This window comes from Pelophylax lessonae (assembly GCF_965119305.1).
Source record: "Pelophylax lessonae genome assembly, chromosome: 10".
Taxonomy (NCBI): Eukaryota; Metazoa; Chordata; class Amphibia; order Anura; family Ranidae; genus Pelophylax; species Pelophylax lessonae.
In genome coordinates, this window is record NC_138777.1 from 76,580,657 (window position 1) to 76,599,452 (window position 18,796).

The 18,796-nt window shown below is 40.3% G+C and overlaps 1 protein-coding gene across 2 annotated transcripts; it reads left to right on the forward strand.

Moving 5' to 3' along the window:
* The first annotated feature begins 945 nt into the window (after positions 1–945).
* TNNI2 (troponin I2, fast skeletal type) lies at positions 946–18,276 on the forward strand. Of its 2 annotated transcripts, none has more exons than XM_082270619.1 (6): positions 946–1,044; positions 4,533–4,591; positions 12,124–12,252; positions 14,421–14,510; positions 16,588–16,764; positions 17,804–18,276. In XM_082270619.1, exons 2-6 carry the CDS (start codon positions 4,553–4,555, stop codon positions 17,897–17,899), a joined length of 531 nt encoding a protein of 176 aa, XP_082126745.1. In that variant the 5' UTR covers positions 946–1,044; positions 4,533–4,552; the 3' UTR covers positions 17,900–18,276. The 2 variants fall into 2 exon arrangements, with proteins under 2 accessions (XP_082126745.1, XP_082126746.1); XM_082270620.1 differs by lacking the exon at positions 946–1,044 and adding an exon at positions 4,355–4,428.
* Positions 18,277–18,796: the final 520 nt, after the last annotated feature.

An 18,796-nucleotide genomic window follows, 5' to 3' on the forward strand; every position in this document is an offset into this window, starting at 1 on the left:
AACCGGCACTTAAAGTGTTACTAAACCCAGGAGCCTGCATTCACTATATCTAGTCTCCCACGGTGTCTGGTTTAAGTTTGTAGGAGGATTTTTCATTCTCTTTTGACTGTCCTAGGAGGCTGTAGGACCCCTGACCCTCTGTCCGGACAGTGCTGATTGGCCCTGTGCTGATCACATGCACCCTCCCAAGAACAAAAAGAAAAATCTCTTGCAATATTCACCAAACTGAGCATGTGCAGAGTGCCTCCAAGGGCTCTGTACTAACAGCAGATGAATTGAGGTAGGCTATATCGAAGAATTGTGTTCCATGAAACTGGTCCCTGGTGGCAAAAAGATTGAAGAGTGCTGTGATAGAGAATGTCCAGCTGTACAGTAAGACAAGGGAACCTCATGAAAGTTTAGATGCATTGTACTTGCAATAAGCATAATGTGCAGTAGAGGGCAGCACTTTACTGCTTCTTATCCCCAAGTGGCTAAATCATTAGTGTCCCCAGAGAGCAAACAAGAGTGAATGTTTGAGAACACTGTGGGGCAGAGGTGTGTGAATGAGCAGTAATAAAATAGCAAGTAATGTCATAGACTGTATGGGCAGCAGTATCATATATCAGTGGCTGCATGCAGGGACAGGTGGGGCTTAGTTCAAGAATAGGACAGGGGCTTCCCTACTAACGCAAGACAAGCGACTTGAGACACTGGCATCACCTTTTTTTTTAACAAGTCTGTTTGAGTAATAGGAGGTGACCCTAAAACCAAAAAAAATTCTTAAGTATTCATCCAGGGGCAATCAAAAAATGAAAGGATTTTAGTAATCTAGTGCCACTGCAGAGCAATCAAAGGGTTAAGATGTCTTAAGATGAGCTGGGGTAGGAGGTCCTGAGTATTTGTGTCTCCTGCCACGTGATTGGCTGGTGGGGGTTTGCATGTCCTTACTGAGCTAGACATCAAATGACCAGGGCTCCCCCAGCATATTAATACCCCCCTCAATGTCCATCACTTACAGTCCAACCCCTGCTTCATTCTGAGGGCTCCGTCCACAAGGGACAGGTAAGAAAAAAGCCAGCCCAGCGAAATAAGGCACCCTAGGGCTTGTGTTACAGCAAAATAATCCTCAGCGACAAATGTATGCACTCCATGTATATATCAGGGGGGAGACAGAATGGCTACAAAACAGCTGGCAAGTGGGCAACTGTTATCTGGCCTTAGGTGCATAGCTTAGTAGGACCAAGCCTTGACCATTCCCTAATACCAAGAATACAATCGTATCATATTCCCTATCAACATATTCTTCTTACAACACCAGTTTCACAAGATTACCGTTTCCTGATGAAGGACATGCAGTTGCATAAGGGTAGATTTCATATTTAAAATGAGTTTAAGGAAGAGTTCATAATTAACTGATGAAATTACCAACATAAACACACACACACACACACACATATATATATATATATATATATATATATATATATGTATATATATATATACATATTGCAATTAAAAAAAAATTCATATGCCAAATAGAAATTAGAATTACGACTACAGTAATTACTATTCATGATTTATCTCAGGTTCCATTTTTTCACCCGGCTGATTAGAGATGAGCAATGTATGTGTGTTGAAATTGAAATTTGTCATCAGGTTTATAGGACTGCTAGATGTACTGTATAACACATTCATGGCCGTTCACAAAACTGGAGACAGCTACATTTTTGCTCTTTACTAAAAAGTGCTATTTTGCGAATTACATATCTTATATGACAGTTAAAAACGTAGTAAAATAAGGGTTTATGTGTAAGAGACAGGCTGTAAGAAAATAAATACAACAAGCAGAAGCTACCTGCGTACGTTTTATAAATGGTCATCATTTTTTTAAACTCTTTTCATGAATTCCTGGAAAGCTGGAGCTGGGGAAACATTTTTATGGTATGACTTGGCGTAGGGATCATAGCATTGGGAGAGCTGTGTTGGCACTGTAAGAGATCCGACACTTTGGAAAGTTTCATGCAATATGCTCAGTTGATTGATAGATAGATATGGGCAGGGATAAAAAGGTATAAACTGGCCCTTATGATGCTACCTTTCAATCGGTAGTGTAGAATCAAAATCAATGATCAGTAATCATTGATTGTACAGGGCTCAGATAATTCATAATATTAAGATTGCTATACGTCCATCTAGCTACCTTTAATCTTGAGGTCCAAAGACTGGAGTATATCAATTCTTGGCATTCCAGGTTAGAAAATTAGTGAAATAAATTACTATTTATAATTAAAATAATTGATTAGACAGTTCATAATATTCAGATTGCTATACGTCCATCTAGCTACTTTTTAAACTCGAGGTCCAAAGAATGGAGTATACCAATTCTTGGCATTCCAGGTTAGAAAATAATGAGTGAAATAAATTACTATTTATAGTTAAAATGATTGATTAGACAGTTCATAATATTCAGATTGCTATACGTCCATCTAGCTACCTTTAATCTTGAGGTCCAAAGAATGGAGTATACCAATTCTTGGCATTCCAGGTTAGAAAATGAGTGAAATAAATTACTATTTATAATTAAAATAATAGATTAGAACGTTCATAATATTCAGATTGCTATACGTCCATCTAGCTACCTTTAATCTCAAGGTCCAAAGACTGGAGTATACCAATTCTTGGCATTCCAGGTTAGAAAATAATGAATGAAATAAATTACTATTTATAGTTAAAATAATTGATTAGACAGTTCATAATATTCAGATTGCTATACGTCCATCTAGCTACCTTTAATCTCAAGGTCCAAATACTGGAGTATATCAATTCTTGGCATTCCAGGTTAGAAAATGAGTGAAATAAATTACTATTTATACTTAAAATGATTGATTAGACAGTTCATATTATTCAGATTGCTATACGTTCATCTAGCTACCTTTAATCTCGAGGTCCAAAAGCTGTAGTATACCAATTCTTGGCATTCCAGGTTAGAAAATGAGTGAAATAAATTACTATTTATAGTTAAAATAATTCATTAGACGGTTCATAATATTCAGATTGCTATACGTCCATCTAGCTACCTTTAATCTCGAGGTCCAAAAGCTGTAGTATACCAATTCTTGGCATTCCAGGTTAGAAAATGAGTGCCACTAAAAAAGTTAAAATGATTGATCAGACAAATGTATTATGAGCATGTATGCATATACTGTACAAAGTGTCGTATCTCTTATTAAAAGCATTTGTCATGCTTGTAGGAGTTCTCAGGTTCTTCAGATTTGGTGTATTAAGCATGGCAGAAGGTCTTTATTGTTTCTGCTACCTTGTTTTCTTAAAACAGTAGAGCAAAGTTAATATAAGAGTCAACATAGTGGGCAATTGGCTATTCTTAGTGACTCTGTTTTGCTCAGGGAATATTCACTATGCCTTTAGAAAACCAATTCATCTAATTAGCTGTTTTTCGACACCCAAAAATAAGTTTTTAGCCTTATCGGCCACTTAAAGACTTTGCAACATGTTGGGTATTTAATATCACCGTAGTTGCGTAGCTAAGCTGTTGTTTTTGTATTAGCAACATGAATATTTTGCATGTCAGGTATAGTGTTTCTTGAAACTATCGAATCACAAACCTCAGCGTGCTTTGGGGTGTGCTGGGAATTGTCACCCTGCTGCTATGGTTCTGGAACCAATTGTGGGTCGCATTGCGTGTTCAATATACATAGGATGCAGATATGAACTTTTTTAGTAGATATATAAGGAACTTTTCAGTGTAGAAACTGATTAGAGAAGTATGATGTTCACCACTTGTCGTAAAGGCCCCCTTTGTTTACACATTACATGCAATGTTGGACCCAGTGGCATTATGTAATATGTGCAATAACCCTTCAAGATTAGTCAAAAATCATGGATTAGGCAAAACTGTGTTGCGATTGGTTGCTAAGGGTTCATTGCTCTTGTACTTTGTTATTAAATAAAGTCAAAGCAATTGACCATGGTGACTCTGGGTAGGCACACAGAGCTACTTAGCATTTTTAAGAGAGTACAGCATGTTCTTTATTTGGGGTATGAAATAAGACCTCCCTAAATATGTCTAGTGCCAGGATCAAGCAGCAGGAGTATATAATCCTCACTATTTTCACCTGTGCCCTCTTTATGGTCTGAGGGCTGCCAGTGAAGATTTGCTGGTCAGTCACAACTTGGATGAGGAGAGACAGCTGACGTTCCTTAGAGGTTCTTCAAGATATTTTGGGAAAGTCTTACAGTTTCTCATACTTCCCATGAGATCGAGTGACTTAAAAGAGGAAGCAGGTGTCAGTGTCTCTAAACCCCCAGCTGTGGTCTATTTAGGGGGTGGGGAGAGACTGAAAAAGAAGAACAGCCAAGGATTCAGTTTAGAACTTCGAGATTTTTGTAGGCAGAAGTCAGGACCAAAGTTTACTCCGGAACTTATCGGTACATCCTGGGTGGTTTGTCGGCATTGATACTGTTATAATGCTTGCCTTATATCAGAGACAGTAAACGAACTAACAGTAATATTCTTGGTGTTTCATTTGCAGGTATCACATAAACCGCCAAGATGTCTAAAATGTCAAATTCCCGTAAAACGCACCTGAAGGTAAGGAAAATTGGAAAGCAATGATTGCTTGCATAAGAAAAAAAAAAACAATACGATGTAGGTTAACTTTGTAGATTTAATGATGGTTTTCTAATTTAACTCTAAATTATATACACAAATTTGTGATACATATGCGCTATGATATCTTTTTGTGCGAGCGCATGTTACTATGTGTGGGTAAGCATGGGTCTGTAATTATCAACATTACTATGTGAGTCTTGCTTTCTCTTTGCAGTGTCACTGTAAATCAATAAAACACAAAGGGATTGATTTAATAAAACTGGAGAGTGCAAAATCTGGTGCAGCTAAGCATAGTAGCCAATCAGCTTCTAACTTCAGCCTGTTTAATTGGGCTTTGCCAAAAAAAAAAAAAAAAAAAAAACCTGGAAGCTGATTGGTTTCTATGCAGAGCTGAACCAGGTTTTGCACTCTCCAGTTTTGGGAAATCAACCCTACAGGTTTGTTGCCTAATGTACTGTATGTAGCACAATAGGAAGTGGTGGGCAGTAGTCACCCATAGCAACCAGTTCAATATCAGCTTTCGAGGATCTGTCCTTCTGTTATTTAAAATCTGTTTTCTGATTGGTTGCTATTGGTTACTGCAAACCCTTACAGCTTGTGCTTTGTTTAATGTCTATCTGATTACATTTTATATTACTTTGGCTCAAAGTGTGAATGCAACAATTATCAAAGAGACCACAGCAATTGAAAAAACACATATTTGCAGAATAATATTAATAAATGTTCTTGTTCAATAACTGGAGACTATAATGTATTTTCAGAGGTTTTGTTTTTTTATTGCATATACTGCCTGATCGGTATACCTACTTTTTTGTACTATTATGCTCCAAAGTATCGACAATGCCCATGAACAGGTCACATTAACCCAGGCCTTATGGGCCATACACACTATACAATTGTCTTTAGATTTTTTTCCTTTAGATTTACCAAAACCATATAATACGAGGTCAAACCTAAACACTTTCAATTTGTATGCAATCAGGCAGGCTCTTGCACTACATAGTTGAAGGTAAAGCCTCGTACACACGCAACTAATTCCCGCCAAACGGTCGTCCGTCTTTTGTCCAGAGTGGTGTCTGTTGGTTGGAATGTGCTCTAGACTGCACACGAATTTTCCCGCACGACAGAATTCTACTTCAGAAGTGATGTCATGTGTTGGATTGCTTTCTTTGTGTTCTTTCTCTCTGAGCATGCCTAGTCTTGCTCATAAGATTTTTCCCCATCGAAATCTGTACTAATGAGACGAAAATCGGACGTGTTTTGATGGTCGACAAAAATTTTATAGCCTGCACACCAGGATTTTTTCAGCCGAAAAGTCAGAGTCGGTTGTCGGAAGCATCATACTAACAAGCCGAAAATCGGCAGATTGGTCGTCGTACGAAAATTCCCAGCCGAATTTCCACTCGTGTGTACGGGCCTTAAATCTAAAGGAAATCTAACAACAAAAGTTGCCTTAAGCTGGATACACACTATACAACTTTTGTTGTTAGATTTCCTTTAGATTTACCTTCAACTATGTAGTGCAAGGGCCTGCCTGACTGCATACAAATTGAAAGTGTTTAGGTCTGACCTCATATTATATGGTTTTGGTAAATCTAAAGGAAAAAATCTCATGAAAATTGTAGAGTGTGTATCCAGCTTAAGTAGCAATATCTTTGCTACTAGGAGAAACAACCTGTTACTCATCACCTCATTAGCAGCACAATGGGATTGATTTACTAAACCCAGAGAGTGCAAAATCTGGTGCAGCTCTTCAACCACTTAAGCCCCGGAAGATTTTACCCCCATTCCGACCAGGGGGTATTTTGCGATTCGGCACTGCGTGAATTTAACGCACAATTGCGCGGTCGTGCGACGCTGTACCTAAACGAATTTGACGTCCTTTTTTTCCCACAAACAGAGCTTTCTTTTGGTGGTATTTGATCACCTGTGCGATTTTTTGATCACGCGCTATAAACAAAAAAAGAGCGTCAATTTTGCAAAAATAGCAATATTTTTCACATTTTTTTATATGAAATTCCCCCAAAAAAAATGTAAAAATCAAAATTTTTAAAAATTTTCGGCCAATTTATTTTATGCTACCTATGTTTGGTAAAAAAAATCGCAAAAAGCGTATTTTGATTGGTTTGCGCAAAAGTTATCGCGTTTACTAACAAAGGGAAAGATTTTTGTCATTTTTGTTGTTTTTTTTTTTAACGCGTAATGGCGGCGATCTGCGATTTTTTTTGCGGTACTGCGACATTGCGGCGGACAGATCGGACCCTTGACTGACATTTTTGACACTTTTGGGGTTACCAGTGACATTTCTACAGTAATCAGTGCTATACATATGCACTGTTACTGTAAAAATACACTGGTAGTGAAGGGGTTAACTTTATTTGGAAGGGAGGGGCTGTGTGTGTCCCTAGGGGCGTGGTTTCTACTGTGATTGGCTGTGGCTCTAGCTGTAAGGACACTGATCAACGGATCTACATACCAGATCCGTTTTATCAGTGTCTTTGCAGCGAGGAGAATGACAGGCAGTTTGTTTACACAAGCTGCCTGACATTCTCCCTCTCCCCCGCCGATCGCCGAGTGACCGGCGGACATCGGGTCCGCTGGTCACACGCGCGGGGGGGTCCGTGACCACGCGGGAGCGGGAGCGCGCCCCGGGGGGCGCGCGCTCGCTCCCTAGACCCTCACAAGCAAGCAACGTAGCCCTACGTTAGTTTGCCTGTGAGGGGCTGACCGCCGACGTAGATAGTCGTGCGGCGGTCGGCAAGTGGTTAAAGAAACCAATCAGCTTCTAGTTTTTTTTGTCAAAACTTAATTGAACAAGCTGAAGTTAGAAGCTGATTGGCTACCATGCAGAGGTAAATCAGCTTTTACATTCTCCAGTTTTAGTAAATCCCCCAAAGTATTTTTAGTTTGTTGTAAATTATGTTATTGTGAACAAGAAGAGACACATCTTAGTAGTAAAGAGATTAAAAGTGTTATGTATAGTCAAAACTTCTTTTTATTTTCAGTTTTGGATAGAGTAGGGAAAGTTAGAATCCCTGCCAGGTTTTTAATGCGGTCTTTGTAAATCCACCTTCCGTATTTCTTCAGTGACTACTGTGATTAGAGATGCCACCCCATCCCTTTAAACCAGGACACACATTAATTACACAGGTTCTGAGGCTGATTAAGGTGGTAATTAAACTCACTTAGTGCCTTATGTGCATTATATCAGCCTCAGAACCTGTGTAATTCATATGTGTCCTGGATTAAAGGGATGAGGTGGTCCTGGCTTCATGTACACGGGACGTTTAAAAACCTCTCCCGCAACACTGGAACTTGACAGCTAGCAACCGACGGGTAAAAACGTCAGATTTTTTGCATTTACATGCCATGTTTGCATTTAGAAGCTTTTTTACATTGTAAAATGGTCAGAAACATATCCCCATTGAAAACACCTATAACCGAAACGCTCAAAAATGCGAGTTACCGTGTTTAGACGTGTTTACACGCTGTTACAAGCATTTGGCATTTCAAATGCCAAAAAACTTACGCCTGAACGCATTTTTTTTGCTTTAACAAAAAATGCCACTAAACTCAACTGCCTCCAAACGACTTTAAATGTCTCAGTGTACATGGACAGATAAGATAACATAGAGGAGAGTTCAGGGGCTGCTGAAAAAAACGCCCAACTGCTCCTAAACATCCATTTACCATCAGCAGTGTACATGAGGCCTAACTGTGATGTGTGTGAAAGTGATGACACATCCAAATGTTATAGTTGTTGTCACTAGAACAGGAGGTGGGAGTTTGTCTTCCATTGGGGACATCTGTTTGGGTGACACCTGTCTAAGGGCTTAGTTACACCATTTCAGTAATGTACGCTATGTGCGTTGGTGTTCTGTGGTGCCATTCATTTTGAATGCCCACCCAAGTACCTCCACCTATGCGTGTTGTGGTGTGCTGCGTCAGAAAAAAATACTTTTTATAGCTTTTTCTGTCAGCCCTGGTGCATTTGCAGCACACTCAAAATGAATGGGCTGCCAAGTGGAAGTAAACTCCCTTGGTTGATTTTTACCTATAGGTAAGCCTATGATAAGGCTTACCTATAGGTTCAGTAAATATCTCCTAAACGTGCACCATTTAGGAGATATTTACTTGTGAAATCGATGGTGCTCCTGCTGTTCCTTCAGAGCCCTGTGCGGTGAACAGTGACTCCCATTCGCATGCATAGGAGTGATATCATGGCGGCTCGTCCATTTAGAGCAGGGGTCTTCAAACTATGACCCTCTAGTTGTTCAGGAACTACAGTTCCCATCATCCCTAGTCATGTCTGTGAATCTCAGAGTTTTCAATGCTTTTACAATGGGATGTGTAGTTCCGCAACAGCTGGAGGGCCGTAGTTTTAGGATCCCTGATTTAGAGGATCAGAATCAGAGCTGGCAAACCCAGAAGGGAGACGAGGTGAATATGGAAGCTCGCAGCAGTGACAGCAAGCCACGGGAGGGCTTCGTTTTAAGGTAGGTTTCACATAATGTGCCAGTATGAGATGCATACTAGCACATTATAACATTGCCTTGCAGGAGTAAACATTTTTTTTTGTTTACTGAGTTTACTACCACTTTAATGCAATGCAATGTCGTATGCAATAAAGCAATGTACCAAAGCAAACAGATATGAATCGGCCCTATGAAATTAGGGCTTCCTCTTACTTCCTGTTGTGCCTTAGGGACATAATGCAAAGGTAAATATCCTCAGCTGGACATAGGAAACAAAAGAAGAAACCAACAAGACTTTTTGCCCTTTCCTGTTCTATCAGAAAAAGGAAAAAAGTTTTGGCTATACATACACGATAATCATGAGCCGATGAAGGCCTCACTGTACTTGAAACATTGTACAGTTTTGGGTCCCTGATGTAGAATACATGAGATAGCCATCAAACAGCTGTGATGTACCCCTAGTTTTTAATTGGTATTACATTAGAGGCCTGAGCCCAATCTGGTCACAAACAGCTGGATCAGGGTCATCACATATCTATGGCTAAGATTATTCTTTTGATCTATGTCCTCTCTTAGTCTAATGCCCCGTACACACGCATCGATTATTGGCCGGGAATTTTCGGCCAACGTCCGATCGGCCGTTTTTCGGCTTGTTAGTATGATGCTTCCGACAACCGACTCCGACTTTTCGGCCGAAAAAAATCTGGTGTGCAGGCTATAAAATTTTTGTTGGCCATCAACACAACGGCCGATTTTCCGTCAGTCAGTACAGATTTCGGCAGACAAAAATCTGATGAGCAAGACTGGGCATGCTCAGAGAAGAAAAAACACATGGAAAGTAAACCATCACGTGACATCACTTCAGAAGTAGATTTTTGTTGGCTGAGAAAATTCGTGTGCAGTCTAGGCACATTCCAACCAACAAAACACCACTCTGGACAAAAGTCGTACGATCGGTCGGCCGATAATCGTTGCGTGAGTACGAGGCATTAGGCTGGCCATAGAAGAATAGAATTCCGAAAATTCATAGGAAAAGAATGTTCTAGGAAAGTTTGTTTGTTTTTATAATCATTAGCTAGGAAAAGTCTTAGCAACATTCATACGAAAATTCTCAGTACAATTTTCAAAAAATTCTAATGGCATTTAACATTTGATTTTTGGAATAAATGAACATTCATGAAAACCACATACATTGCTAGAAATTTGTTTGTTCAAGAAAAAATTTCCATCCTGCTCTTTCCAATGTTCTCATTGCAGTGGTCAAAAATAAGGCCCCTTTCACACCTGGCGGTCCGTCGGCGGACTTTGTTTTTCTCAGCGGGGGAATGATCTGCCGACCCCCCGCTGAGCAAGCAGATGGCAGCTCTGTCTCCGCGCTGTGTGTGGAGACAGAGCTGTCAGGTCCCCGCTGTTCTCTATGGGGGAATCGGATGGGAACAAACCGTCTGTCCGTTCTCATCCGATCCGATCCGCTTGACGGATGAAAAATAGGGTTTCCATCCATCCAGATTTCAGGGATCAGATGTCAGCGGAGACATGTCTCCGCTGACATCTGATGTCCCATAATAGTGATGCATGGGGCATCCGTTCAGATCCACCAAAAAAATGGACAGGCAGATCTGAACTGTGTGAAAGGGGCTTTCATGTCAATTTGACCAGCTAATGATTATAAAAACAAACAAACTTTCCTAGAACATTCTTTTCCTATGAATTTTCATTCCAAATTCTACCCATCTATCACCAGCTTTAGTCACCACTCTTACAGAACTTTCTAGTAATACAACTACCACGTCTGGTGTATTCAGTGCCGCAATACAAAGAGCATCAATGATGTTAAAGTGCATGTATAGCCAACACTTTTTTCTTTTAGTTTTGAATAGAATAGGAAATAGTTTGAAAACTTGCCAGGTTTTTATTGCTGTATTGACTCTGAAGAGATTCACCCTCTCTACTTGTCCTGGTGACCATTAACATCCGAAAAATCAAAAATTTTACACCTGTCACCTGAACAAGAGGTGTGGGTAAATCTTCCAATGGGGACATCTGTTCCGGTGACAATTAAGATTATAATTCTCTGTTTGTAGAGCTTTCCTCTCACTCTTCATCTCTGGGACAAGAAACAAAGAAAAATATCCCCAATGGGGCATAAAATGACAGGGTAACCCTTCCTTGCTCTATCAAAGACTAAAAAAATAAATTTTGTCTATACATGCACTTTAAAATATGACTTGCACTGTACAAATACCTGTTGTACTTTGTAGTGCTTATTAATCTAGCCTGTATGTTTTACTACTAGGTGTAATCTAGGTGTACTTGGATGTCAACTCAAGACTTCAACAACTGAGCATCCATACACTAGCTGCACCACCAGGGCTGCTGTTAGAAATCACTGAGCGCCATACAGTCTACCTGGCAGCCCCCCCCCCCAATTTATCAAGACAATATTTTTACTAAAAATACACTGAAATCATTATTAGCGGACACAAACATAACAGAGAACCTGTGTGAATTAGCCCTTTTTTAATTGTTTTTTACATTAAAAAAAAAATGTAAAACTTTTTTTTTTTAAATGTTAAAAAGTTTTACAATGATTTTATTTTACAATTTAAAAAAAAGGGGGCACATGGGAGGGGGGGGGTCAGAAGCAGGCAGAACAAGGAGGGGGATCGATGTCAGAGAAGGAATTACGGGTATGATGCCCTGTGTCTGTGTCTCTCCCTGTAGCAGGTGAAAACTGGCAGGAGGAGGGGAAAATGGCTTTCAGCTGCTGCAGAGATCCACACAGGGCTTCCTTCTGTAATTGCCCCTCTGCCCGACTGCACCGATTCCTAGTGCTGTTGGGGGAGCCCACTACAGGAGGACTGGTGGTTGCCCCCTATCAGTGGCAATGTGCACTGCCATCCCACTCTACTAGATGGGGAAAAAAAAAAGTGCTTTGGATCTCACAGTCCTTACTCCAAAACCCACAATGTAACTTACACTTTAAAGAAATATAAAGTGTGCAGCTTCCTAACACTCTTTATTTTCTATGGACAGAGCTTGATGCTCCAGGTGGCGAAAACTGCTCTAGAGAAAGAAGAGGCTGACGCAGCTGCTGACAAAGAACGTTACCTGTCTGAAAACTGCCCCCCTCTGAGCCTCCCAAGTTCCTTGCAAGATCTTCAGGTACCATAGGATTTAACACTCCTTATCTTTCCGTTAGGAAGTGGTTTCTCATAGGTTGCCATTGGTGATTTCTCTTTCTTAGTGAATAAGACTGACAGCGCCAGTCTTCATTAGCAAAGATATTGAGGAAATACAGTCTGCATTGTGCATTGAAATCAGTCAAATTCTCCTTCCATACCTATGTTACAGATTCATTTCTTCTAGGTTTTGATAAACTAGGCAAAGTGATCTGATTATTAACACAATGTGGTTTCTACGGGGTACAGAAGGTTGAACAGATCAACGTTCTATCAGTAGTAACAGCTCAAGCTAAAAGTAGATTTTACTATATGGTACTGGCTTGGATTATCTAAATTTAAAAGTACAGTCATAAGGAAAAGTAAGAACGCCCATAGAAATTGTTGACTTTGTTAACATATTGGAAGAGGTAAACATTAGATCTTGATTCAAGTAGTGCTTAAAGATAAAGGTGACATGCTTGAACAAAAAATGCATGCAATTGATATGGTATATTCATTTTAATTATCTAAATTAACAAAAGTGCAGATTTATCATATGGAATAAGTAAGTACATCCCTACATTTACCACCACTTCAAATCTATCCAAGTAGAACCCAGTGTTTCACACTGGATGTAAATGTTTAGAACCTCCTAATGTCCGCTGTTCTCATTTCTATTGACATGTGTGGTGTTATCATGCCAAGATCAATAGGGCTCTCTGGGTCCCTCAGAAAATAAGTTGTGGATGCCTAAAGTCAGCCATAGACGGATCAAAATTTGGCAGGTCCAGCAGAAACTGGCGGAATTTCATACCTGTCTATGGGCAGGCTTCTTGTACTGAAGTTGATCCATCAATCAACTTCAGCACAACTAACCTGTCTGGGTTTTTTTGCCTGATCACTGTCAGGTGGCTATGTCCACCAACAGTGGTCATTGTATTCTACCCATATGGAAGGCTTCCCAAGCTCCATGTCAGCAGAACACAATTGCGCTGTGGGGGGATTCAACACAGTCAGTGTTGATGGGGGAATCAAGCAATTTTCTTTTCTTCAACATGTAGTTGAAAAAAAGAAATCTGCATAATGTATGGCCTGTCTTAAGGCATTTTTCTCTCTCATGCTCAGCGATCATAACCATTTTTAGTTGACAATATATAATGTTCACGAAATTTCTCGTCCAATTTTTTTTGTTTTTTTTTGGGACGTTTGTTCCTAGACTTACGGGTCGTCAGCAACTTCAGATCATGCGCGGTCTTTTGTATCCAATTTTTTGCGGATGTACTGCATCCACATTAAACGAAAATTGGTCGTGCTGGGGACGGAAGATAAAAATTTTGGTGTTTGTCCCTCCGTTTTTTTTTTTTCGTTGAAAATGTCGGCATCGGCTGCTGAAAGTTGTGTACACACTAACCGAAAATCGTACAATTTTACCTCGGGCGGGAATTTTCGGCAGATTTTCTACTAGTGTGTACCCCACTTAAGAGTCTGGTATCAATCAATCAACTGCAAGGACAATACTCCGCAATCATCATAGATTTCAAACACCTGATAATTAAACCCAAGAGCTGACAGGTTCATTTTAAAAGAAGTCCCCAAAAATCCTAAAATATCATTTTAGGGTGGTCAGTCAAAGTGCATGCAATCAGAAAGAGATTGCACCAATGCAACTTTCATGAGAAGTGTGTTAAGAAAAAGAATTTGCTGTCCAAAAAGAACATTAGAGTAAGGCTGGTCATACATGGATATGTGGGTGAGGTGGAAGGGGGAATTCTTCCCGCAATGCTTTTGTATTCTGATAGCAGGGATTTTTCCATTGTCAAAATACATTGATCAGCACTGCAGCCTGTTCCAGTCTCTGCGATTGAAAATTAATATCGATTTGACCCCGCTAATGATTACAAAAATGAACAAAGGTTCTTACATCAAAAAATGTTGAAGTAAATTCTACTTGTGTATACCTAGCTTTAGAAATACATTTTGTACAGTAATAGCTTTTCTAACAGTTTAATCTATTATTAAGAATAAAAAAAAACATTTCTTGGTAAATCAGTTAGTGTCATGTAGATTTTGATTACCTGTTGTGTATAAATCTACAACAATTCAGTTAGTGCAGAGTTAACATAGTTTTTTTTATTTATTTTGTTTGTTAACTTCCTTATCTTCATCCAGGAATTCTGCAAGAAGTTACATGCCAAAATTGATGTGGTTGATGAGGAGAGGTACGACATGGAGGTCAAAGTCCAGAAGAGCTCCAAAGAGGTACATTTTTGACTTATAAAGTCATGACTTTCTTCATAACTTCGTTATTATCAGACAGACTGCCTCTGAACTCTTAGGGGAAAACGAGCAGTTAGAAGTGGTTGGTGATGTATACGTACAGTGGTTGATAATGTATACTAATCTATAAATCAGAGGAATTTATCGAAGAACTAACAAGGACTGCAGTGGGTTCCAATGACCAGGTGACTTAATCAAGGATGGCCAGATATGTCCTTACACCTTGTTCTTGGGGGATATTTGCATCTATATTTATGGTTAAGTTGCTTTGGTAACCTACTGGATATACATTGACATTTTCAGATTGTATTGATTAGGTTTTTAATGATACCACTGTGAAAAACCTAATTAACATGCAATGTTTATCTGTGTATATGATTGCTGGGGTACCACTGCTTAAAGCAAACCAGTGTTAGGGAAAACAGGACAGTGCCACGCATAGATCAGGCAACTCCAGAAACCTACACATTGGGTATGATTATTTTCAGAGAGTCCACAGTCCTGATAAAAAGGATCCTCTGAGATTTAGTAAGCACCCTGGTTGAATGTGTCTTGCCCACCCTGTGTGCATCACTATTAGTTGGTAAGGATGCCCATCTTTGATATGCCATAAGGGTGTTGGAAGGGGCAAGCAGTGCTGGTGGATACTTGTATTGGTCACTTTTTATTCAGTTTTGGGGCTATTGGGGCACTGTACAAAAAAGGAGACCTAGGTGGGCACATCTGATTGTAGAAGTGGGAGGGAGCAGGCAGAGCTATTAATTAAATTAATGGGTTTTGAGCACTATACAGAGAAGTAGACACAAGCCAATGCATCTGGGAGATGAAAAGGGGCAGGGAGAGCTGGTGCCCATATGATTTGGTTGTTTTTTTCTATCAATCTAGTTTATGGACAGCCTATAGCAGCCTTTCTCAACCATTCCAAATAACTTTCCAGGCTCAGGGAACCCCTTAAAAAATACTATATCTACAACTCATGATACATTTGTGTGATGGTCAGTGAGAAGAATGTTCTTTACACTTGGGATCATTGGGAAGAATTCCCCCTTACAGATCGCTAAAAAGATTAATGGTGTCAGTGGGAACTTATCTGAGAGGCAGAAATTGCTCATTGTTCACCCTCCTCCCTTGCAACCTCTGAAGGAACCCTAGGGATCCATGGAACCCTGGTCTACAGGGAAGCAGACCTAGGCAAGCCCATGCTGTTGTATCACCCACTGCTTCATTTATCTTGACGAGGTATCACTTTCATGCTGCTGGATTCCCCAATAGATCTTTTTTTTTGTGTTGTGGAAAATCTATAAAAGTAGTGTTAGCCCCCGTTCACATTAGGTCGCTCCGACTTCTGGGGCGACCTGTGAAGTCGCGTGCACCGCGACTTGCACGGACTTCATAAAATGAATGTCTATGCAGGTCGCCCCGAAGTAGTACAGGACCCTTTTTCTAAGTCGGAGCGACTTGTGTCGCTCCTATTAGAACCGGTCCTGTACTACTCAATGGACCCGACGGTGCGCGACTTGCCAGGCTGACCAAGTCGCCTGGCAAGTCGTAATAGTGTGAACCGGCTCTTAGACTCTTATTATCTTATTATATAACTTTGTAATGGACATGGGAACTAAGCAGAACTAAAAATTCTAGTGACGATATGTTGCCATTTAAAGGCTATATAAGAAGCCAGCATGTGTATCAATTTGCCAGCAGCCACACAAAATTAAAATATCAGTCACGTAAAAGAAATGTGGTCTTGGAAGAGGGTGAAGAAAAAATGTATTTGGGATCTATATGTTTTGAAGCACTTTAAGTTTATTGGTTTCTAGTGTTTTGTGGCTCAATACAATCTGCCTTTGTCCATGTGTCAAAGAGTAGCACAGGTACTAGGGGCAAACAGAGAGAAATTATGATATATAAAATCCAAATTTGCACAACACTTTAAGGGAAGGAAAAAAAGTACAGAACACGTTTAGTAAAGTGAACAGAAAAAAGCTTTGTGCACCTTAATATAACTTCATAAAAGAATGAAACGATCTTAAACTAAAACTTTCTTTGATTCTGTTCACAGCTGGAAGACTTAAACCAGAAAATCTTTGACCTGAGAGGTAAATTCAAGAGGCCGGCACTCAGACGTGTGCGTATGTCTGCTGACGCTATGCTCCGTGCCTTGTTGGGTTCCAAACACAAGGTCAACATGGAGCTCCGTGCCAACCTCAAGCAGGTCAAGAAAGAGGACACTGATAAGGTGAGACTTCAGCCAAACACATTCCACCATTTTACTGAAACAATTTTTCCCCGTGTCCAGTTATGGAGATTCACCCTCTCTATTTGTCCTGGTGACTACTGTCTCTGGAACAGCAATAGAGGGGAAATCTTCCAATGGGCACACATGTACCAGAGACTTGTTCGATTTCCTTTCACTTACAGATTTGTCTCAACACAAAAAAAGAAAGGAATTGAGATAATGATGGCAAAAAAACCTGAACAGGGTTGCCAACTTTGAGTAAATTTACAAACAGTTTGTAAAATCCCTAATTTTTGCATCTGTCCATGAACGTCCATTATGGACATGCAGACTGCATGTCTTTAATAGATATTCATGGACAGATGCAAAAAAAAAAATGGGATTTTACATACTGTTCATAAATGTAATGAAAGTTGGCTACCTTGAACCTGATAGGGGTTTTAACTATTCTCTACACAAGGAGTCTCCAACCTTTCTAAACAAAGGGCCAGTTTACTTCAGACTTTAGGGGGGGAAGACTGTGGTCATTGGAAGTTGAAATTGTCCTGGCATCAGTGGGAGTAAACAGTTCATCGTTGGCATTAGAGGAAGAAATAGTGCCCCATTGTTGAGGTCAGTGGGAGGAATAGTGCCCCATCCTTGATATCAGTAGGAGGAAAAATGCCCGATTGTTGGTGTCAGTGGGAGGAATAGTGCCCCATCATTGGTCTCAGTGGGAGGAATAGTGCCCCATCTTTGGTGTCAGTGGAAGGAATAATGCCCGATTGTTGGTGTGAGTGGGAGGAATAGTGTCTTGCAGAAGTGGGGAGGAAGAGTGCCCCAAGGGCCGGATACAAACTAGCAAAGGGCTGCAGTTTAAATACCACTGCTCTACACTTTTTCAAAATAGAAAACCATTTCTTGACTAAACTAGATATTCTGTAATGGGCCTTTAGGTATGGAAAGGACAAGTATAATGAAGACAACTGTGCAACCAGTCAGGACACATTCAGTAAATGGTTGGAGAAAATATAACGCTTGAATATTTCTCTGTCCACAGGAGAAGGATCTCCGTGATGTTGGTGACTGGCGTAAGAACATTGAAGAGAAATCCGGCATGGAAGGCAGAAAGAAGATGTTCGAGACAGAAGCTTAAGCCGCTTTACCATGACCATAGTTATCTTCAACCCCAAGCTGCCAAAGACACCCGCTTCACCATATCACAGCGTTTCCCTGGCAACCCGAGGGTTAACCCCTCTGCTGCTCGGCTTACACACACTTTACGGCAGCCAAGGGGTTAATGAAGTCTTACTTCTTCCTTCTACTCTCCTCAATTTAAACCCAAGAGAAAGTCTTACAGTATGTTTTGGACTGCTGAGGGGGGCTGCAGAGTTCCCCTCTGTTTTAGCCACAGTCTGGTTCTGCAGGTGCTGTGTTATGTGGACGTAAGAACCGTGTAAATAAAGCTTGTGACGTCCTTTATGGTTTGTGATACCTGATGCGTAGATGACGTCACTTCTAATTTTTCGGGGTCACTGGCCGTGTCTCCTCTTTTCATTTCTGTCTGATGTCAGATCTTACTGCTGGAACCACCACCACTGCCACTGGAAGGAGGAATTGATTCTGGGGATAAGAAAACTCTGGGGCTGGGAAGGTGTCTTTCCTGAGTACATCAGTAATTACCAGGGCAATGTTTTATGGACAGTTTGGCGTTTATATGTCAAAAGCATATGACGCACAGGGTAGAAGATATATATTAAAATGTAAACAATGTAGCATGGAGGGTCATAGTATAATAGTGATAAATAACACCCCTTTCTTGGAATATCTGAAAATGCTGTTTGTAAATGGCTCAATACCGGAGTGTGCACCTCCAAGCCTGAGGATCGCTTACATGGCTAATCTTATGGGCTGTGCACATCCAAGGGCCTAATGCATAACAGAATCCTGTACATATGTGAAAAAGCCGGGGTTAACGCTAGCACTTAGAAATTCAGCTCAATACTTCTTTTGCATGCAGTGTGCCCGGAAGCAATTATAAGCATCAAGAAAG

Excerpts from the sequence above, each read along its gene's own strand:
- TNNI2 (XM_082270619.1), top strand. The coding sequence starts at position 4,553 with ATGTCTAAAATGTCAAATTCCCGTAAAACGCACCTGAAG. Across the intron at positions 4,592-12,123 it reads CCCGTAAAACGCACCTGAAG|AGCTTGATGCTCCAGGTGGC; the intron begins GTAAGGAAAATT and ends TTCTATGGACAG. Across the intron at positions 12,253-14,420 it reads GTTCCTTGCAAGATCTTCAG|GAATTCTGCAAGAAGTTACA; the intron begins GTACCATAGGAT and ends ATCTTCATCCAG.